Source organism: Cyprinodon tularosa, unplaced genomic scaffold (assembly GCF_016077235.1).
Source record: "Cyprinodon tularosa strain WSP-4 unplaced genomic scaffold, ASM1607723v1 ctg411, whole genome shotgun sequence".
Lineage (NCBI taxonomy): Eukaryota > Metazoa > Chordata > Actinopteri > Cyprinodontiformes > Cyprinodontidae > Cyprinodon > Cyprinodon tularosa.
Window position 1 is genome coordinate 3,775 of NW_024039132.1, and position 24,219 is coordinate 27,993.

Genomic DNA, 24,219 nt, shown 5'->3' on the forward strand with positions numbered 1-24,219 from the left:
CTTCTAAGGCTGAAAACTTCTGCTCAAATGTAAATATAATATAATGTAAATCATCATAATGCATCAGACAACTCCATCCACTTCCACACAAACATCTAAAACCCACCTAGAACTGGGCCAGGAGAATTAGCATATTCCACATCACTACTACATGTTTAAGTATTATCATTAAGAACATCCTAAATTACAAAGATAAGAAAACAACAGTTGCCTTCTTTTATCAACTACCTTTATTATCAAAAATCACCGTAAATGCATACTGGAATTCAGTATTTCTCCCCTTTTAAGCTTTACAGTCAAATGTTATTGGACACATCGTCATATTACAGACTAGCTTTAGTAAGGATATCAGCGGAGAAAAAGAAGAAGGGAATACATTGGAAAGCAGACTAACCAGAAACAGATTATAAAAAATAAAAAAAAGAAAGACCATAATTCCAGGTTTCTGGAGAAATGCTTAGGAATTCTTCTGTGGAATCTTCATTGTCACCTGAAATCAGAGCAAAGCAATAATTATAAAAGGCAGATCATACATTTCATCACGCATCACTACTAATGCATTATATTGCCTCAGATGGGAGTTTCACTAAGGTTTTGTTTTAAAAAAAAACATCTTTCTGTAAATAGGAACAAAAGGCTTAAAAGGAATATCTCCATTGACCTTTGTATATTAATCTTCCAGAAAGCTTTGATTTGACCTTGTGGACCTGCTGTAGAGATCATACTGGATTTGGTTCTGAATTCAGTAAAAAGGAACAACCTGACACCCAAAACCCATGCCAGATGAAAAGAGCCAGTCTCTCAGTAAAGGAGACATCCCTAACAGAGAGGGTGGACTCTCAAAAACCTACAACGCAGCGATACAATTGAAACGTCTTCAAACTTGGAACATTTTTTTGTTTTTTTAACTTTAACTTTTTAGAATGATTGTGACCTGGATGACTGAGAATCTCCACCAACACCCCAAGGCTGGTTTGGACAGAATGAAACTTCCCGTCCACCGAGTCTGAGGCGTGAAGAACCGCAGGTCCAGGGACCCGCTTTGATTCAGTGAGGTCCAGCTGGACCTTTATTTCCATCTTCTCCCAAACTTTTCCTGAGACTCACGTCGTATGGAAAGTTGTTCGATTTAACATTCAATAATAGGATAGAAACTAAAACTTTATGTACTCCGAAATGTATTCTTTATTTTGTCTGTATGCATTTGTTTATTATTCATTGATTGATTACAAGAAATGTTTATGTGTTTAAATATATAATGTTTTGCTTTTTTAACACTGTAATTAATGTATTTTGATTATTTTTGTGGGTTTCTTTGCTGTTATTTAACAACCTTTTTTATTTAGGGCTATAAATATATCTTAAAACAAAGTATTATATAAAAAATAAATATTTCTTCAAATTAATACATTATAAGTAAAATAAATATATGGATACCTCGGAGCCCTTTATAGTAAGGGTGTGCAAAATAATCGTCATATCGATGCATCGCGATTCTAATTTTTGTGATCTACTGCATCGATTCTTGCCTTCAAGAATCGATTACTAAAAAAAAAAAAAAAAATGAACAAATAAAATACATGAATGGTTGGCGCACATCAGCCAAACCAAGTGGAATACAACTTCCAGTCCAGCAGATGTCGCTGCGGATGTGTTGACGCCCGCTGCTTTGTGTCACAAGCATTTCCGGCCGTGGGATACTGCGACGAGTCATAATAAAACATGGAGGACACTATGAAAATTCGCCCCGCGGCTCCATCACATTTCAAGTCAGATGCTTGGATGCATTTTGGCTTTAAAAACAAAGAAGGTAAAAACGAAATTGATATGATGCACGTAATTTGCAAAAGGGGAAATATACAGTTGAATGTTTTCATTTTATTGGTTTAAAGGACCACTGAGGCCATGTAAACGGCACTGATTATTCTTATTTTGTTCTTTTAATGAATTTGATGAATCCTAAGATCTTTTTGTCAGTGTGTCCAGGCCAGTAATAGTAATATTTGTGTCCAGTATTTGTTTTCATGGCAACACCTCCAAAAGTCGTTTCAATAAATACAGCTATGTATGAATTCAACTGCTTTCAGTTATGTATCAATTGAAGACACGATCCAGATCATACCCAGCCAGTCAGCCACTGGTAAGGGCTGTATCTTTTTCTTACAGTGTTCAGTGAAAATATCGCAATGCATCACAATATTTCAAGTATCATGATGCATCGTGATAGAATCGCATCGTAGCATGTGAATCGTGATTCGAATCGAATCGTGACTTCTTTTCCAATACCCACCCCTACTTTATAGGGTAAGTTACAGTTTTTGAACCCTTCCACACACCTTCCAAATGGACTTTGACAAATGTTCCTAGTGAGGTATAGAAGCTAAAGAATTGTATCCAGTCATTCAGAAAAGACACAGCTACATGCTATACATCTTACGTTGGTATTTGACCAATTACACAAGCCCTTGAATGATATATTACCTTCTGTAAATAAGTAGAAAAAAAAAGTTAACAAGTCAAGAAAAAAAGGCAAAAAAGCTAATTGAAAAGTTAAAAAGTTAATAAGCCTAGTTAACAGTTCTATTTAGGTTTAGAAACTAAAAAAATTAAGGAGCCAGTATCAGCAATAATGCCTCTAAGGTTATGTTTACCTTTCAGAGAGCAACCTTGATATAAGTGTCTTATGTTCATTATATTAAGCTTTGTTAATGCTTTTATTTGTTTTGATTTTATAGGTTTCTTTTGTTGCTTTAAACTCTTTTGTTTCAGTAAAACTCTGGTGTTTTAAAAAGCTTTATCAATCAATATTATGGAAGTTAAAATGTTTATTTCATTCTGAACATTTAATCCCGTTTCCCATTAACATTCTCTTCAAGTAGTAAGGTTTGATGGTTGTTTAAGCCATGTTCTTTCTTCACTTGGTTTATTATTAAAACATATCAGTCTAGTTATTGATAGAATTCTCTAAATCTTGTTAAACTGTCTATCTGTAGCTTTCAGGACTTTATGTCTGTGTTGGTTACTTACTGTTTTAACTTCTGTGTAGGCCTCCAGCCCATACTCGCCTAGCTCTCTGCCATTCCCTGAGGCCTTGTAGCCTCCAAATGGAGCCTGGGGTACAAACACGTTGTAGCAATTTATCCTGTTGAGAGGGAGGGGGAAAAAAAGTCACTTTACCTCCATATTATACTCACAGTGAGAGTGAAAGTATGTACAACACTTCTGAGCACCAATTAGTAATCATCAAGGAACTTTTGTCAATTTCCTTTTTTGTTTGCTGGCCTTTGTTATATTCCCCGATCCAATCAGACTGAGATCTGGACTTTGACTAGGCCATTGAAAATCCTCACTTTTCTGATCAGAGATTGAGTTTGCTATCATTGTCTTTATTACCAAATTTCTTCACACCCCTGTCATACCTTGCCGATTTAGACCAGCGTATGCCTGACGGACCAAATAAATATGGCAAAAATGGTGGCATACGTCGGATAAGCTATAGGTCAGTCAGGCACATGTCAACATATGGCAAGTAGTGAGCCATAAGTTACAGGTAAGTTATTTGATCGTTGACACACGCTAAGTGTCAGTTACTCATAAGTCGTGGCGTCTAGCACATCCAAAACATATGAGTAACCTGTGCATAACTTCTGCGTAACTTATCAAGAACTCATCTGGTCTGGTGATTGGTTAAATGCATTGGTTAAATTTTGTGGGGGAGTGTTGGCTTGTGGGTTAGAGCAGGGAGCTTGTGCTCTGAGAAGGTTGCAAGTACCCGGTTTGATCCCCACAGCTTCCACTATGGGTCTCTGAGCAAGACCCTTAACTGCAAACTGCTCGCCAGGCGCTGCACAACGGCAATAAGCTTAATTAACAAATCAGGTTGGCATAGTTAAGACTTAACAAAAGGTTCACATACCAGACTGTCCCGGCCCGGAGCCCACTGGACACATAGTTGGCCTTATCAATGTCATTTGTGAAAACCGAAGCTGCGAGTCCATATTTGGTGTCATTGGCTCTGGTTATAACCTCCTCCAGTGTCTTAAACTTCAGAATCTGCATCACTGGACCAAAGATCTGAAAGACAACAGAAATAACAACCGTTCTCAACATGGGCCGAAGTCTTTAATCTAACTGGATCATCTCATTCAGTTGTTTCTCTAAATTGCCTCTCTAAATGTACTGAATGAAATTACAGAGAGCTGCTAAGGAACCGAGGCAGGTTTTTAATACGCTGCATCCTCAGTGGACTGGTTGTATATTGAACAGTCATTCTTGAGCGTCCCATTCCAGCCATTTCGGACGGCCCATCAGTATATTGCTATAAAGTTCTTGATTTCCAACTTCAATCAGAGCTGAATGCCTTCATACTGCTATGAGGGCATCATCTGTAAAGACATAGACAGGATTGGGGTATTGCAGGCTAACAAAAGAAGCCAAACAAACCCCACTCCAAAGGGGTGGACCCGTTCTTCCGTTTCAATTTGCATGTTTCTAAGCCAAAACGAGACTTTGCTGGACTACTGTATAAAGCCTCGAGCACACAGCAACATTTCAGGCATTTTGAATTGAAAAAGCTTCCTGGATGGGAAGCAAAACTTCTTCAAACATGGAAGCAAAGTCCAGTGGATTGTTTGTTTAACTTTTTTGGAATGCCTTATATGTGTTTTTCATATATATTTAGGGCTGAGCACAGAGCAGGCATTAATGCATGTGAGGCTGTACTCAATTATTTACAAATTGGATTGGATGAAAGAAAATTGTGCAGTTTATCATTTCTGAATTTCAGTGCTGCAAATATCCAAATTTCTCCCTAGGGCTGACTTTCACTATAAAGACTTATCCTTCTGTTGTGCATGAAAACCAACGTGATTTAAGTTGCTCTCCTTTTTTTAACTTCCCCCAACACTGACCTCCTCCCTGGCAATAGTCATGTTGTCCTGGACATCACCGAACACTGTGGGCTGTATGAAGTAGCCTCTGTCTGCAGCCACTCCTCCTCCACACATCAGCTTTGCCCCTTCTCTCTTCCCACTGCTGATGTAGCCAAGAATCTTGTTGAACTGCTCCTGATCCACCTTGAAAGTGTCACAGAAGAAAGAGAATCACTTACAGACTATAAGCCTGGGCATACACTGTGCGATCTTTTGCCCCTTTCGGGCCGATTCTCCACTGGCGTGAGAATTTTTTCCATCGGGCCGACTTTCAGTCTGATTGTGTCCTGTAGTATACAGGGGGTAGCTAGGGGCGATTAGCCTCTCACGACCACCTTCCAATCAGGAATCGTAAGGTCGGGAGAAAATCAAAAATGTTTGAAATTCAGTCGGCCGTCGTGAGGTGTTGGTGGGTAAAGCCTGCTGCTGAAGCAGAGCTAAGAGCCGATTTACAAGAACCGCGAGCACTGGACATGTGCAAGCAAGGGAGTAGTTCTTCTTCCAGACGAGTCCGACCAGTGCCGTCTCTCTGCGCTGAGTCCGACGTGTGGTTTTTTTGACATGCAGTGTGAGCAGGTAGATCGCATCAGAGCGTCGGGTCGGACAGTGGAAGAATAAACATCGTGAGCTGGGAACTGTCAAACCCTGCCGTTTCGTTATATAGTTTCAGTTGTAGCTGCGTGCAACGATTAAACATTTGGCACAGTGTATGCCCGGCTTTAAGCCATGAACACATGAAGACCTGGAACCAACTTAAAACATCACAGGAAATGGCGTTACCTGAGGGCCCTGCTCAGTCTTGAAATCAAACGGGTCTCCCACCACTCGTCTTTTAGCACGCTCCACACTACGCTCCACAAATTCATCGTAGACGTCTGCTTGGACGAAGAGTCGAGAGCCAGCGCAGCAGCACTGGCCTTGATTGAAGAACAAGCCCATGTGGGACTGCTCCACGGCATTTTCCACTGGAAAAGTGTTAAAAGATCATTAAACAGCAGCATAGATGAGATCACAGTAGGAATGCACTCAGTAGAGACATGGATGCATTTTGTTAGCAGTGGGTAGACTTTAACAACCCAACAGACTTTTCTTCATGTGTTTATTTCAAACTGGGCGGCCCTAAGCAGCAGAGCTGCCCTCCAACAAAAGCCAGTTGATAAATCAAAGGATATTTGATAAGAAAAGGGTTTGGCAGGGAGCCGCCTAACTCTTGAAACAGTCCAGATTAAACATAAATCCACAGCTAATGATATGAGCTAGCAATGGGCATGAATTGTTTTAAAAGGGGGCTTCTTAAGTCGGGTTCTCATTAGAAATAACCTTTACGACGTCGGAGCAAATGTGTGCCGCTGAATGTGTGCATTGATGACTGAAAGACATCTTCTGCCTCCTTTTATCTGTTTACTACAATGTGTTGAATTCGTGTTAATAAAGACATTTCCCTCCGTCTTAAAGATTATGTCGGTCCATGCATTCCAGAACATGTTCCCTCAGAGCGCTGAAGAACAGAATCCACTAAGCCACAGGTGTCAAACTTGTTCCAGAAAGGGCCGTGTGGCTGCAGGTTCTTTCCAACCAAGCAATAGCACACCAGAATCCAGTCATCTCATCAAGTCATCATGTTCAGATTGGACTCCCTTGATGAGATGCATGGATACTGGTGTGCTATTGCTTGGTTGGAAAGAAAACCTGCAGCCACACGGCCCTTTCTGGAACCAGTTTGACATCCCTGCACTAAGCTATCTGTTCACAGAAGCCATCTGGTTGCAATTGATCTTTAATGATGCCATAGAGCAGGGGGTGCTGTGAAATTGACCATAAAGGCATAAACTCAACTGCTGCATTGTAGGTTTTTGAAAGCTGAAACCTGAGTCCACCCCCTCTGTAAGGTTGGTTTTTCTTTCTTAACATGGGTGGCTTCCTTCACACCCCTCTCAAACCAGCTATCTTCTTTGTCCAAAATGTGAACATTCTGGTCCTCAAAAACAAAGTCCAGCGGGTTGTTTTTTTAACCTTTTTTTGGAATAACTATGACCTGGATGCATCCCAACCATCCCTTCACTGGTTTGGTTCTGAATGTCAAACTCAAAAATCCAAAGAGGAGACAGTATGAAGAACTAAACTTTACAGAGAAGACAATCCACTTGACTGCTACAATTAATGAAAACCAAAGAGCGAGATGAAACGACATGCTGCTGTTGAGAGCACAGAGTCTGGAGAATACATACAGCTGGCATCAGACAAAACGATGTTCGGACTCTTCCCTCCCAACTCCAGCGTGACTTTCTTCAGGTTACTGCTGCCTGCTGCCTGTTGGATGAGATGGCCCACCTGACAGAGAAAAACCAGGAGCTCAGCATATTTGGTGCTCATTAAGTTTAAAAAAACTTCTCTAAACCCAAACTACAGTCATCTGATAACTTAGCTGCTCTGATATATTCTTTATAAACAGAGGTCAAGGTTAAACTGACCTTTAAAGGAAAAGTCCTCTCATATTCAGAATTCAAACTTCTGAAAGTTCTTTAAAAATGAAATTATTCCATCCTGTTCAATAAATGATCAGTGTTTTTAATTCAGAGTAATTTTCATGTGAATGTGCTTTACTGGAGGCATCCATGTTTGTCAAAGAACACTACTGCCACCTGCTGGTTTGTGACATCACGGTGCGGTATCGGCTGTTGATCAAGTCCCAGTGCTGTATCTGGTGTTTGTCACAACGCGCTATTATCCAAGTCATCTTGAAAACATTCTTCTTCCAAATGTCGGCTACATATTAAGTGTTTTTTCTCTGGCCAGAAGTTCAATGGCAAATCCTCCCTCTTGAAGTTGGCGATCCAATGACCAACCCGTCCGTGGAGGATCAGGAATCAGAAAGGTGGAATAACTTATTTTTTCTTCCCTTTTACCCGATGTATTCCAGCATCCAGCTGCCATGCACGTGGGCATTGTCACTTTCACTATAGCTCTGGTGAATTTCAATGGTGAAGTCCTCTGGAAATCTTCAATGATTGTTGTTGATTGCAGATCAGTCTAGTAGTTCCCATTGATTTTGCCTGTAAAGCGGGGAGAATGGCGCTAGGCTTACCGCACCGTGACATCACTGCTGGAAGATGGCAGGAGGGAGGGGCTACTATATTTGGGCAAAAATGGCCGCTCCCAGACTCACTGAATGTGAGAAAATTTATTATTTTTATTTTTTTACTGATTAACCCTAAATTCATTAAATCACTGCAAACGTATTAGTTTTAGGTATAAATAATGATCCATTGAATATTTCTTGCTGACCGGACTTTTCCTTTAAAATCTTCCATTGAAAATCTATGGCAGTAAGCCGTTTTATTCTAAACTAACTGAAGACTATCACTGCAGCGTCCCCTACTGTCCCACTGCCTCACTGCAGTGTGGGATGTTCAGTGGCATAAAAAAAAAAACCCTGCATGTTTAGGGTGATATTGTAGAAAGTAAATAAGAAGAGCTCAACTCATCTAACCTTAACTCATTTCATCTTTACTCCTACGTTAGTTAGTTTTTTTTTGACTCAATTAGGAGTCCCACCTGAGATTACAGGTTGGGCCCAAACTCTTATTAGAAAAAAGCAACATAAAGTATTTTTTTTTTATTCAAACAAACACTGAGATTTAAATGTTAGCACAATGATTTAAAAAGCCTCTCCCACCCAGCATTATGTCCTGATTGGTCCTCTTGCTGCCATTGTTCCTAAGAGATTAGATTACCAGCTTCATCTCACACTAGTGAAAATCTTCAATGCTGTAAACTGATTCAGGAGGTTCCAACAAACAAGCATGGATGTGCTGGGATGGCATCACCACACAGATCTCTGGGGGAACTTTATGGCTAAAACTCAAATGGTAGTAATGCATAATCTTAAAAACAACAAACATTGATTCTAGGAATGTGAGAGATCAGAAGAGGATTAGGATTCAGCTTATCTGAGCAGCAGGTGTTATGTAAATGTTTTGCAGTAAAAGAAACAGAACGGTGTATGGCAAGGACAATGAGGAGAACTTTTTGTCTGATGTGTTTGCATTTAGCAATCATCTGACCACCCAGAATACTGTTGTGGAAAATTTTGTGCATGACTATATGTACAATTATTTAGTACAAGAAATTAGTATGTTTTAGTTAGTGACCTTACATTTCTGTCTAAAGGAGTGAACTTCTGTTAGAACCTTGCAAACAATACCTTGTTGCTTTTAAGATATATGGTGTCAGATTTATTACTCTGGTTATTAAAATGCAATAAGCCTTCAAATAAACGTACAAAGACAAGATTGACCCTCTCTTTTTTGTTGAAACAGTGCCTAACTTCCTGATAACTTCCATAACAGCACAACACACAGTGTAAACATGTGGACATCAGGTATAAAGTGCTCAGACTTAAGAATTTTCAGAGGAAATAAATATGGTGTTTCTGCACTCAACGCAGTGCACCTAAGAATATCTGAAGGAGACATTCTGACCAATATACCTCTGTGGATCCAGTAAAGGCCACCTTGTCCACGTCCATGTGGCCTGCAATGGCTGCTCCAGCTGTCGGTCCCATTCCAGGCAAGATGTTGACCACACCTTCAGGAAAACCCACCTGAACAAAAAGAACACTTATTCAGTTTATTTCTATAGCGCCGACATGTCATCTCAAGGAACTTTCCAGTTCAACCAGATCATACAGCTAGATTGGTTAAAAGTTTTCTATCTAAAGAAAATCAGTTGATTGCATCGACGCGTTGACACTTCAGCAATCCCTCACACTAAGCATGCTTGTAGTGACAGTGGAGAGGAAAAACTCCTTTTTAACAGAAAGAAACCTCCAGCAGAACCAGGCTCAGTGTGAGCAGCCATCTGCTGAGGCCCACTGGGGTTCATGGAGACAGAAGCAGACATAGAAAAAGAAGCATAGATACAAAAGGCAACTGTAAAAGGTGGCCCCAGCCAGGAAACACACAGCCGGGCAGACGAGCTCAGAGCCAGCTCCCATGTCAGAGGATGAAGAGAGCACATCCAGTTAGTCACAGTCAGAGAAACAGGACCACACTGAAAAACAGCCAGATCTCCAAGATCTATAAACAAAGGTGTTGATGGCAGCAACACAGCTGATGTTTCTCTCCAGGATGGAGTCACAGCCAAACAGGAACAGACCACATGAAGCTACTATGAGAAGAAGCAGAGAGAGCAGAACGTTAGAGATTGAACTAACAAATACCGCAGAATGGAAGAATGGAGATAAAGTGAAGCAGAATGACGAAATGAATAAGCAGTCTAAGCCTACAGCAGCATAACTATAGAGATAGCTCAGGATAACCTGAGCCACTATAACTATAAGCTTTATCAAAAAGGAAAGTTTTAAGCCTAGCCTTAAAAGTGGACAGGTGCTCTGTTCGAAAACCTAGGACGCATCCTTAGAAGGCCAGATTTGAAGGCCGTTTACGTCATAGCGCGGCGCCGAGGTCTGGTCGGATTCCAAGAGTCCTCGTTATGCGGCCTTAAAATGCGTCCTTCTTTTTGCCCGATTTGAAGGACGGGTCTGATGTATCCTCGGTATTCTTGGATATCCCAGGATTCATTGGGAGACCAAGCAAGCTGTGATCAGAGGAAATGTCACTCGGCGCCGAAAAGTGGTGAAAATTGGAAGTTCAGTTTAATATAATACAAGTCATTTAATAGTTCCGTCTGAGATTAATGAAAATATTTGTTTTAATGGTTATAGAGTCAGATATGTGGCGGTAATGTTTGATTTATCTAAAGGTTTTAATCTGTTACTGATTAAATGGGTTTGGCTGGAATTTAAAGACAGATTCTAATATATCTGCAGTGTGGGAACTATAAATCTGATAGGAGTTTTATTTTTTTTATTGCTGTTTTGCACAGTATGCTTAGTTAAATATTTTTTGTTGTTGAATATTAGAGATTTTGCAGATAGATTTTTTACACATACATTGTTTAGATTAACTTATCTTTCGACTCCTTTTATAGAATAGAATAGAAAATCCCTTTATTTTCCCACAATGGGAAAATTTACAGCAGCAGAAAGATTATTGAAAATGGTCACACAAATGAGGACCTTAGAAAAATGTATAAGAATAACATAATAGGGAAGAGTTAAAATATAAACAATACAATACTGTAAAGTGTTTTAACAATATAAAACTGAAGAATAAATAACCAATATGCAGCTATGGACATTTTTACAGTAATGGTTATTTGAAAATAGCAGCAACATCAGAGATGTGCAGAATGACAGCAGCAGGTTATTTAACTGACTAAGGTTTCTATCATTACATTTGATTTTATTTGTTCCTGCTCCCGCTGGTTGGAACCTTTATTCCTCTCTGGATTCTTGTGAGTGTAGTCTTTGTTCACTTCAGAATAAAAAATAAATAAATAAACAAACAGTTTTGAAAACTTCGGTTTTCATTCTTTTCCTGCTTTGTGTGTCAACTTTCACGGTTGCTAGGCAACAGAGCATACGGCGGTAAAAACCAGCCGAAGGGTGGACCTGTTTGAATTCACATCCAAAACTCTTCCGGTCTCCTTATTTTCAAGGACTTTGAAGGATCCAGTCTAGGTAGACCGCGTCCTTGGAGGATGCAGCCCACGATTTCGAACAGAGCCAGGGTGTCTGCCTCACGGACTAAAACTGGTAGTTGGTTCCACAGGAGAGGAGCATGATAACTAAAAGATCTGCCTCCCATTCTACTTTTAGAAATTCTAGGAACCACTAGCAAACCTGCAGATTGAGAGCAAAGTGCTCTGTTAGGAACATAAGGAACAATCAGATATCTGATATCAGATGGAGCTTGGCCATTTAAGGCTTTATATGTGAGAAGGAGGATTTTAAATTCTATTCTGGATTTAACAGGAAGCCAATGAAGAGAAGCCAGGATAGGAGAGATATGAAAGAGGTTACACACTTGTTTGGCAACTACTTTCTCAAGAATTTTGGATAAGAAAGGAAGATTGGATATAGGTCTCTAATTGACCAAGTCATCTGGTTCCAAAGACGGTTTCTTAAGCAGAGGTTTAATTCCAGCAACCTTAAAAGCCTTTGGTACAAATCCCTGTAACAGAGATAGATTGATCACATCTAAAATGGAGGAGGAGATCAAAGGGAATACCTCCTTAAATAACCTGGTTGGAACTGGATCTAACATACAAGTTGAAGGCTTAGATGAAGACAATAGTTTTGCTAACTCTGAAAGTTCAACGCAAAGCAGTCTAAACCTGGTTCAGAGTTCATGACTACCTCAGACACTGCCCCACCTTCCACAGACAAAACAATCGCAGAGAGAGGAGTGCTTATGATCTTATTAATAAGATCAATCTTATTTATAAAGAATCCCATAAAATCATTACTTCTAAGAGCAGGTGGAATGAACGGTTCAACAGAGCTATGGTTCTGGGTGAATTTGGCAATAGTATTAAAAAGAAATCTAGGATTATTCTTATTCTCCTCTATTAATGGGGAGAAATATGTTGCTCTTGCTTTACAAAGGGTCCTCTTATACAGCAGTAAACTATTTTTAGACTAGGTAGGATTCCCGTAGGCATGTAGACCGCCATTTTCTAATCCAACCACCACATGGGTTCATTTCCCTAATCTCAATGAAGAAAAATAAACTCTGAGAAATATCCTCAAAAAAGGAAAATCTTCATGTTTGATCTGATTCAAGTGTAAAAATTAAAAAGCAGGATACCTCTTTAATGAGACTGGCCACGTAGAGAGCTGTGAGAGGAGTTTGCTCAGCAACCTTCATCACAACTGTGTTTCCCGTTGCCAAGGCCGGACCCAGTTTCCAGGCTTGCATCACCAGAGGAAAGTTCCACTGTAGCAAAGGGAAGAAAAACATGGATCAGTTTCAGAAAACTGTTGATCCATTCTCTTTTTAAAACATAGCTTGTTTGCATGCAATGGGAAAAATAAACTTAAATCAGCAGAGAATTAAGCCTTAGCAAATCTCTACATTTCTCACAACAGAGTAATTTAATATGCATAATTTAGTTACACAGAAGGCAGATCTCTAATTTCATCACAGATTAAACACGAATGTGACAGGTGTGCTGTTGCAGCTAAGCATGCATAAAACCCACACATACAGGTATAATCTGTCCACAGACTCCAACAGGTTCATGTCTGGTATAGGTGAAGTACTCCCCATCAACAGGGATGGTCTTTCCCTCCCACTTGTCTGCCCAACCGGCATAGTACCTAAAGAGAGGAGGTTTAAAACAGCTTCAGGTTTGAAGAACACTGCTATTCAAAGATAATGCAAAGGCCTGTGTGTTTGGAAAATCTAGTTTCTCTTACTTCATATATTCATTTATGCAATTCACTCACTATGAAAGCCTGCTTCATCTGCAAGGCCACACAGTTCCCCTGAGTGAGGGGTGTTTGCAGACCAGACATACAGTACCTTCTCATGGTTCATTTATAACATGTTACTGCTTAACCAAAGTGTCTGTAATTTGTTCTGACGCTGACAACTTTCCATTATTGTAAGTAAGGGGGAACGAACACTGCCCAGGCAGAACGGGGCTGATTACGGTGCAATCAGGGCCAAATGATGAACTGTTCTCTCCTTGCAAAGATGAAAATAAAGTGCTGACTGAGTGAAATCCATCAATCTTGGTTTATTTAAAGGAATAGTACACCCAAAACATTCCAACTACAGCCTGTCTGACATCATAATTGTCATTGATTTTGCTTGTAAAGCGGGGAGAATGGCGCTAGGCTTACCGCACCGTGACGTCACTGCTGGAAGATGGCAGGAGGGAGGGGTTACTATATTTAGGCTAAAATGGCCGCTCCCAGACTCAGTGATCATGACGAAAAATATTATTTTTAGTTTTACAGATTTACGCTAATCTCATTAAATCACAGTGAATGTATGAGTTTTAGGTATAAATAATGATCCATTGATTACTCCCTGCTGACCGGACTTCTCCTTTAATGTCCACAAATCATGACAGAAACATTTTTAGTACAAAAATTGATGTTTAAAAAGGAATTATATGAGACCAGCCAAGGGCCCATCAAGAAAAGTGGGGAAATTTTGAATGGCTACTGCTGTGGCTCTTGTGTTTTGGGGGAATCGGGCAGCCTGAAAGCAGCGCTCTGAGTCACATGACCCATTTAGTGACAGATCTGATGTCACACAGTGAAGCTTTAAATATATCCTTGGCTTCAGAGGAGGTATGAGCTTTGGCAGCTTAGAGTAGCTGTGAGGGGTGGGGATTCAGGCAGGGGTTGTGCTGACCCCCCAGGTGGCCTGAGCTTCTGCTTGGTACCCTGTGGCCTGGCAGGAAGGTGTTGGGAGGCTGGGTGGGGGTGCACCGGTTACTAGCACCAAGACATGTCTGGCCTGGATAGATTTGGGGGTCTTACTTCCTCCACCAACGTCCAGCAGAAAGAACACCAAGCATAGCTAACAACTGTGGATGGAAATCTGAAACCTTTTCCCTAATTAAAAACCTCATTTCAGTCCCTTTCACGTGCCTTAATAAATCATAGGGAGAGCATTCAGGGCATCGGGCTCCCTCCACACACACAGCTGCAGTCACTGCTCCACTACTGGCTGCTGTAATCATTCCGCTCTCTTTTTATTTACACCCTTCATCTTGTTCTTATGTGGTCTTAATAATAATAGCTCCAATTGTTTAACACATTAATAATAACACAGCAAATCGGACGTTTCTGGAAACAGTCACACTTCCATAAACAGGGCTATGCTGTGGGACGTCTGTATTCTCCTTCATACTCTGCATGTGCAGATAAACAGATATTCTTTCTAAAAACGAAAACTTCTATAATACAGCAGTCAATTTACAACTGGTTTGTTAAATTAACATGAAACTTGAGAAGAGAATTAAAAAACACAAAGCATTGACATAAATATCACCTTTAATCATTTTCCAAAAACCAGCTCAGCTCATTGTTCTGAATTTCTCACCTGAGACATTTCACAACCAAAGGTAAATCAGCCATATAGGCGATGGCATACGGCTTCCCGTTGTCCAATGTCTCCAGTTCCTGAGGCAAGAAAATAGTTTCATGATCAACTGCTGCTTCTTAAACAAACTGCATATAATCTGCATCATATTCAGGCTTTTAACACAGAATGGTGTTTAAAAAAACATCATAAAGTTATAGAAGTAATTATAATGAAGGTAATTCTGGTACAAAAGCTAAAAGTAAAAAAGTCACTTTCAAAAAACTATTTTCCAACAAATAAAAGTGAGCATTAAACTGGAACATTCTCCCACACTGTTTACATTAGATCACTACTGCACTTTATGAAGTGGAAATATTCATTTCACTGCTAAGCTGCTGCTTATTAAATTAATTCACATCATGTCATCTCAGGTCACTTTCCAGTTCACCAGATCATACAGTCAGATTGATTCAAAGTTTTCTATCTAAGGAAAACCAGCTGATTGCATCGACTCAGCGACTCGAAGGCAATCCCTCACACTAAGCATGCTTGTAGCGACAGTAGAGAGGAAAAACTCCCTGTTAACCAGAAGAAACCTCCATCAGAACTAGGCTCAGTGTGAGCGGCCATCTGCTGAGGCCGACTGGGGTTCAAGGAGACAGAAGCAGACATAGAAAAAGAAGCAGAGATATTTTACTGTCTGAAAGCTGAACTAAAATGTCTAAGAGGTCTAGGTCTAACATCCAGTCTGCTTAAGCAAATCTTCCTTAGAAATAAAAATAGACAAAGGGAAAAAGAAATGATTGGTGCTGAAACAATTAATCGGATTAATCCAGATTAATCAACTGCTGAAATAATAGTCAACTAATTTAGTAGTCGATTGATCGTTAAATTGAGTATAGAGACTATGAAACATGCTTTTAGCTGACAGAGTGATTCCACATAGAGCAGTAATTATTAATTTAAAAAAAATATATATATATACAAATTTTGCATTTAAGATAAAAAAAAGGTTTTCATCTGTCAATATCCTCTATCCAGAACTCCTCAAGTGGAAAGGTTTTAGTTTCACCGGATTTAATGTTATAAAAAGTCTTTATTAAGGAACCTTTGGCTATCAAATTATTGATCAAATTAATCGATTTGCAAAATAATCGCAAGTTGCAGCCCTAGAAATTATAGATTTTTGATACTGCATATCAAACAATCTTGTTTATTTCACTTTCCTGCATCAGGACTTTAGGATTTCTGACAGTTTCAGAAACTTTTAGTAGTCATATGTTCCAGTTTCAATCTTACTCAAAATCTAAATCAATAAAAAAAAGAAAAATTGCCTTAATAATTTTCAGATAAAGAGAAAAAATATATTTTTGTGTTAAAAATAAAAAAAACAGCAACTCTTTAGAGATAAGTGTTGAGGTGTGAACAGACAGTACTGGAGCATACAGAGGAAAGTTTCCAGACATCAGTATTTAACTAGCTACTTACAGCGAGGTAAGCAGAGTCTCTCTCAATAGCATCAGCTAGTCTGTAAAGGAGCAGACCGCGATCAGACGCGTCCATACGGCGCCACGGGGAGCCCAGCCTGAAGGCATCACGTGCTGCTTTCACTGCCTTGTCCACATCGGCCTGGAAAGGGGCAAAGGATTTATTCTGTTTTCTGCTAAACACTGAGAGGATTAAAAGAAATGCAGAACAAACAACTCTATACAAAAACCCGGAGAACAAGAATAGATTTTTTTTCATGCATATATTCCCTTACAAAGGAATCAGGTGGTAAGTCAGGAAAAAGGCATTTCTGTCCTGCCAGCATTACCTTATCAGCCTCTGCAACCTGACAGATGACTTCTCCAGTGGATGGATTGATTGTAGGAAAGGTTTTCCCACTCACAGCATCCTGCCACTCATTGTTGATAAAGAGCTGAAGCAGAAAACATTGTAAGAAATCTCACATTTTCTACAGTAACATTTCCAGTGAGGTAAAATAAAGGTTCCAGTGAAACAGGAAACACACCGATTACATTTCTGTCGATAAGAAAACAAGATAAGAAAATGGCCTTTTAACAGCCCCCCCCCCCCCCCCCCCCCCCGGGAGTGGGTACAGGTTGTCCATGTGCATTTACTTATTTTATTTATTTATTTTTTTTTAAGCGGAGAGGTCGGTTCTTTTCAGAAATTCTTGAAAATCCTCAACTGTACCTTTAACATTAAAAATTGTGTCTTCCACATTAGGACCGGCCTTGGGTCCCCACAAAACCTGTTGTTCCTCAAACGGTTAGAAACTATACCATAAATGGTCCTAACTAGGTAACATAAAGATGAAAAACGTGTTTAAATCCAGGAACAATCAGCTTTTAGTGGCAGCGGGAACAGCTCATTGATGCGTTTCTACCCGGATCAAACGACTCGACAAGCGACCCACGTTAAAATCTCCTCGGCTCTGATCGGCATGCTGCGGGAACACCACACCCGGGTTGACCCGCTAATTTACTTGACACCATTGAATGAAACGTACGGACGTCGACACACCGCACCAGTGGCTTCTGTTTACATTTGATAAACATGGAGCAGCTCTGATGAGAGGGATCAAGACAGATAATAGAGTGAAGCAATAAAGCACACTGACTACGCCCTGGCTTTATTCCATGCTGCTCTACATTGTTTACTTTCCTGATATTTGTCACACTGGTGACAGCATCAAAACTAACCCAGTTTTAGGAGGCAGCATTAGGAGGTCAGAGGCCATGCAGCTGCCACCCAGATTTTTTTGCCAAATGCCGATTGTTAGCTGGTCGACCCGTGTTAGAATAAACAAGCGTTAAAGATTTCAGGGGGACGGAGACTATACATAAACTTTTCACGCTATGCCTATCGGGACTTTCTCTTCATTTGCCACTTATTTCTATGGCCAAACCCTGACTGTTACCAACACGTCTAAACTTAAGCTAAGCTTAATTCACACCTTAGTCCTTAACACAACCCCATCCCAAGAAGAGACCTTCTCCTCATGGGGTCCAGTCATTGGCCCCCCATCAGGGACTATTTTTGGGAAATTGTCCCCACATGGTAACCAAAACATGGCCCCACACTCAATCACTCGCTCACTCCTAATAGTCATGTTTTTGGACAGTAGGATGAAGCTGAAGCACCAAGAAAAACCCCACAGACGTACCGGGAGAACATGCAAACACCAGGCGGATAAACCCTTAGCTGGGAACGGAACATAGGAGCCCACCGCTTCAAGGCAACGATGCTACAACCTGTGCCACCGTTCAGCCCAAACAAATCGATCCTAACATTTTATCTTATTTATGTATTAGTTTTGAATTTCTTGGCTAACTTAACCCCAAGAGAGGTTTTCTATCAAAGAGTCTGCTACCTTACATCTGCATAACAACACTCCATTTTAATTCTTCCTGTAAAATTCTGTGGATATAAGCTTTTTACCCAGATTCTGGTTAACGCCAGGGATCTTTAATCATGTAAGTCACCATTTTTGGTAACTTGGCTATAAAAACCACTTAGTAGAAAATACGGCAATGTTATTGTTTGTAAGCTCAATAAAAAAGGTAAACAGCCAATTCTAAAAATTAAAAAGTTAGGCTAAAAAGTGGAAAAACTGTAAGTTCCTGTATCAGCATAAATGCTCTGATGGTTATGCTGTAGTATAAAATGTGTTTCTTTCTTTCTGCATTTGTTTTTTTTGTTTTTTTTCCCCTGAATTTCTTATTGAAGCCCTCTCTGGATTTATATTTTTTTTTACCATATTAGGGCAAGTGACTGTTTTTAGTCATTATTATCATCATGAATATATATATATATATATATATATATATATATATATATATATATATATATATATATATATATATATATATACATATATACACACAGGTGCTGGTCATAAAATTAGAATATCATGAAAAAGTAGATTGATTTCAGTAATTCCATTTAAAAAGTGAAACTTGTATATTATATTCATACATTACATACAAACTCATATATTTCAGATGTTTATTTTGTTTAATTTTGATGATTACAAATGACAACAAATAAAAATCTCAAATTCATCATATCAGAAAATTAGAATATTACTGAAGACCAATAAAAACAAAGGATTTATAGAAATGTTGGCCAACTGAAAAGTATGAACATGAAAAGTATGAGCATGTACAGCACTCAGTATTTAGTTGGGCCTCCTTTGGCCTGTATTACTGCAGCAATGCGGCGTGGCATGGAGTCGATCAGTCTGTGGCACTGCTCAGGTGTTATGATAGCCCAGGTTGCTCTAATAGTGGCTTTTAGCTCTTCTGAATTGTTGGGTCTGGTGTATTGCATCTTCTTCTTCACAATACCCCATAGATTTTCTATGGGGTTAAGGTCAGGAGAGTTTGCTGGCCAATTAAGAACAGGGATACCATGGTCCTTCAACCAGGTACTGGTAGCTTTGGCACTGTTTGCAGGTGCCAAGTCCTGTTGGAAAATGAAATCTGCATCTCCAAAAAGTTGGTCAGCTGCAGGAAGCATGAAGTGCTCTAAAACTTCCTGGTATGTGGCTGCGTTGACCCTGGACCTCAGAAAACACAATGGACCAACACCAGCAGATGACATGGCACCCCAAACCATCACTGACTGTGGAAACTTTACACTGGACTTCAAGCAACGTGGATGAAGTGCCTCTCTTCTTTTCCTCCAGACTCTGGGACCTTGATTTCCAAAGGAAATGCAAAATTTACTTCATCAGAGAACATGACTTTGGACCACTCACCAGCAGTCCAGTCCTGTTTCTCTTTAGCCCAGGCAAGACGCTTCTGACGCTGTCTGTGGTTCAAGAGTGGCTTGACACAAGGAATGCGACAGCAGAAACCCATGTCTTTCATACGTCTGTGTGTGGTGGTTCTTGAAGCACTCACTCCAGCTGCAGTCCACTCTTTGTGAATCTCCCCCACATTTTTGAATGGGTTTTGTTTCACAATCCTCTCCAGGGTGCGGTTATCTCTCTTGCTTGTACACTTTTTTCGACCACATCTTTTCCTTCCCTTCGCCTCTCTATTAATGTGCTTGGACACTGAGCTCTGTGAACAGCCAGCCTCTTTAGCGATGACCTTTTGTGTCTTGCCCTCCTTGTGCAAGGTGTCGATGGTCGTCTTTTGGACAACTGTCAAGTCAGCAGTCTTCCCCATGATTGTGTAGCCTATAGAACTAGACTGAAAGACCATTTAAAGGCTTTTGCAGGTGGTTTGAGTTAATTAGCTGATTAGAGTGTGGCACCAGGGGCCATCAATTTTGAACCTTTTCACAATATTCTAATTTTCTGATATGATGAATTTGAGATTTTCATTTGTTGTCATTTGTAATCATCAAAATTAAACAAAATAAACATCTGAAATATATGAGTTTGTATGTAATGTATGAATATAATATACAAGTTTCACTTTTTAAATGGAATTACTGAAATCAATCTACTTTTTCATGATATTCTAATTTTATGACCAGCACCTGTATATATATATATATATATATATATATATACACAAAAGTAATATGGTCTTGTTCTGTCCAATAAAACTATTCAGGGTTAACACTATAAAGGGTTAAGGCTGACTGGCAGCACTGCAGGTTTTTTATTTTTAGGAACGGTGGTCAGCTGCCTTCCTGTTTCCAGTGAAAACTCTCCTTCTCACTGAGATTTACTGCTGAAACCCCCAAACAGCTCTGATCCTGTGATTAAAGTCATGGGATCAGGGACATTTATCACAGGATCATTTCACTGAAACTATCACTCCCTAATCCTGTAAATAAATTGAGGGATTGTTTACTTCCTATATACAGCCAGTAAGCAAATGTCTTGAATAGCATCAGTTTAAACTAGAACTAATCGCTGTTATCTGTCATGTGGACGGCTGGCCTTCTTCCAGGCAGCTTTGAACACAAACCATGGTGAGTTACTGATTAACTCCCTAGCTTTCAGTCCTACTGCGCACAAATATGGGGCTGAATGCCCACCCTGAATGAACGCCTGTTGTACCGTTTCTGCATAAAAAAAGTTTTAATTTGTCAAGATTTTATTTGAAACTAAAATCCAAATATAGACCAGAATAAAAACAGATAAACGCATGTGAAAAGTGAATTCAATTGATGATAAATTATTACAACTGCGTAACATTTCAAAACAGTACATCATGTAAGCCTTTTCTTCAGTGCAACTCCTGCTGTTTATATTGATAACTGCATATTCCTGCTACTTTGTCATTTCTTATTCCAAAAAAGTAAAAAAAAAAAAAAAAAAACATAAAAACAATCCACTGGACTTTGTTTCCAAGTTTGAAGACGTTTCTCTTCACATCCAGGAAGCTTTATCAATTCAAAATGTCAGAAATAGCGTTGAGTTCCAGGTTTTATTCAGTAGCCCAACAAAGCCTGGTTTTAGTTTAGAAAACATGCAAATAGGAACAGACGAACGGGTCCACCCCTTTGGAATGGGGGTTGTTTGGTTTCTTTGTTAACCTGCAATGCCCCAAACCTGTCTATGTCTCTGAAAGGGGGGGTTGTTAAAGGACAAGTCCGCTCATATTCTCAAACTTCTGAAAGTACTTTAAAAATGAAATTATTACATACTGTTCAAAAAATGATCAGCGTTTTTCATTTTTAGTGGAGGCATCCATGTTTGTCAAAGAACACTACTGCCACCTACTGGTTAGTGACGTCACGGTGCGGTATCGGCTGTTGATCAAGTCCCAGTGCTGTATCTGGTGTTTGTCACAATGCGCTATTATCCAAGTCATCTTGAAAACATTCTTCTTCCAAATGTTGGCTACATATTACGTGTTTTTTCTCTGGCCAGAAGTTCGATGGCAAATCCTCCCTCTTCAAGTTGGCGATCCAACGACCAACCCGTCCGTGGAGGATCAGGAATCAGAAAGGTGGAATAACTCTTTTTTTTTCACTTTTACCCGATGTATTCCAACATCCAGCTGCCATGCATGTGGGCATTGTCAGTTTCACTATAGCTCTGGAGAATTTCAATGGTGAAGTCTTCTGGAAATCTACTGATTAAAGCTAAATTCATTAAATCACCACAAATGTCTTAGTTTAAGGTATAAATAATGATCCATGATTATTCCTTACTGACCGGACTTTTCCTTTAAAGGGAATTGTTGGCCTGGTTCGGAGGTCGGCAACCCGCGGCTCCGGGGCCGCATGCGGCTCTTTAGCGTCCCGCTTGCGGCTCCCTGGACATTTTACAAAAAGTTCTCAAACTCTTTTTTTTTTTTTATGGTGTGCAGAAGGTCAAACAAAAAAGTATTATGTTTTCCAATGCTGTAAACATTGGTATAATAAATACATTTAAATGATAGTTTGCGTCAAAGCCATAGAGATCAGTGGTCATAACTGGCAGCCAGTGTGGCACGGTGCCAGGCTAACAAAGCTGCAGGTGTGTCTCGGACCCAAAGGGAAAAAAGGAAGATAGCTGATGAGAAGAGAGGATATAAAGAATTATCATTATCAATGTGGAAGGATTGCCTGCATTTTTGCTTTGTGATGAGAGGTTGTCAAAAAATAAAAAGAAACATTTCCCTGGCCATTTCCAGGGAAGGCTAAATATGCAGCCAATCACAAAGTTGGGAGAGAGAGAAAAAGTGGGATTGCAGAACTTCTGGTTAATTAGAGGAGAGCAAAGATAGATTTAAGAAGTGGATTACATCTCCAAACTCAACTACTGCTGCTAGTTTGGTTGCAAGGATGGAAAACCGTCCACAGATCTAACAGGTAGAGCTCTGATGCTGGGATGGGAACTTTCTTCCATTTTTCCCCAAATCCTAAACATGTAAATCACACCAAGGAGCGCTGGGATGGGGGATTTCAGGGTTAGAGAGCTCTGCTCTGATGGATGTCAGTTCCTGCTTGGTTCCTCATGACTCCATCAGCTCTTCCCAACAGAAACACGTCCTCCATAGAAAGATTCCATAATCCAGTTTCTATAATTTCATCAATGCAACCAAAACTTAAACCGCGCGGTGAAGCGCCGCACAGTGAGAGCGTTCACTGCTCCTCCCTCACCTCATGCTGCCATGTGACACTTTCTCCAGGATAAACATTTAATCATGAATGAAGCTTATTATATATCTAAGCCGACATAGTCCTTTTCTATAGTGGGATAATACACTTAGAGCCCGTAGTGCCAAACCAGGCATATATAAGACTTTTACATGTTTGTGGCTCCAGACAGATTTATTTTCTCTTTTTTGTCCATTATGGCTCTTTGAGCAGTTTGGGTTGCCGACCCCTGACCTGGTTGAACAGGCGAGGTCTTCTGCTCTCCTGTAAAGCTGTCGCCATGATAGCAGGAAGGGATGAACTCAGTTCCTGCATTGTACGTTTTTTAAACCTGAAATCTGAGTCCACCTCCTCTGTTTAAGGTGGGGTTTCCTTATATAGGTATAAAGCCTGAAACTCAACGCTATTTCTGACATTATGAATTGAAAAGCTTCCTGGATGGGAAGAGAAATGTCTTCAAACTTGGAAACAAAGTCCAGTGGATTGTTTTTCATTTTCTTTTTCGGAATGACCTCGATGACTGAGTACCATCACTTACATTTTATGCTGACTGAAGCTCCGCCCCCTACGGTGCTATTAAATTATATGAAAAACACTAAACTAACCACGTTCCTCTCATGTTATAAACGTAAACAGCTACAAACTCTTCCTTCTTTCCACTTTATGGTGTCATGTTTTTATCAACCTAACGTGACTCAGTAATCCTGACTCTGAGCCAATCACCTGAACCTGATCACCTAAACCTGATCACCTGAACCTGATCACCTGAACCTGATCACCTGAACCTGATCACCTGATCCGCAGTGTCCTGATCACCTGGACATGATCACCTGTGTCCTGATCACCTGTACCTTATCAACCGTGTCCTGATCAGCAGTGTCCTGAATACCTGAACATGATCACCTGTGTATTTATCAGCAGTGAGCTTTCAGCTCTACCGCCACCTGCTGGGGGAAACGCCCACCTTTTCCACCAACAGGTGATCTTAGAGCTGGACTTTGAACCTTCAACCTCTCCGCTCAACGAGCTTCCTCAGAAATAACCCAAGTCAGATAAAAGTCAGTTTCCTGCTGAGCATTAACTCCTTATTGAGTTGCATTCATTATTGCGCCTCTGTTTGTGAGTTTCGCAGCGTTCAGCAGCTGCTGACTTTACCTTGTTATAATGGACCTCCGGCTGGGTGCTCGGAACAGGAACGGCGGTTCCATAGAGGCGGGCAGGCGGCCGGATCAGGCGGGGAAGCAGCGGGGAGAGCACGGTGCGGAGCATGCTGACTTTCCCTG

At 40.2% G+C, this 24,219-nt stretch overlaps 1 protein-coding gene across 1 annotated transcript; it reads right to left on the reverse strand.

The window, feature by feature from the left end:
• Positions 1–210: 210 nt before the first annotated feature.
• LOC119792163 (aldehyde dehydrogenase, mitochondrial-like) lies at positions 211–24,205 on the reverse strand. Its single transcript, XM_038298663.1, has 13 exons — positions 24,092–24,205; positions 16,695–16,799; positions 16,367–16,507; positions 14,897–14,976; positions 13,044–13,155; positions 12,644–12,772; positions 9,421–9,534; positions 7,160–7,262; positions 5,712–5,896; positions 4,911–5,075; positions 3,917–4,074; positions 3,028–3,142; positions 211–490 (listed from the first exon to the last, which is right to left on the reverse strand). Exons 1-13 carry the CDS (start codon positions 24,203–24,205, stop codon positions 458–460), a joined length of 1,554 nt encoding a protein of 517 aa, XP_038154591.1. The 3' UTR covers positions 211–457.
• Between the last annotated feature and the right edge of the window lie 14 nt (positions 24,206–24,219).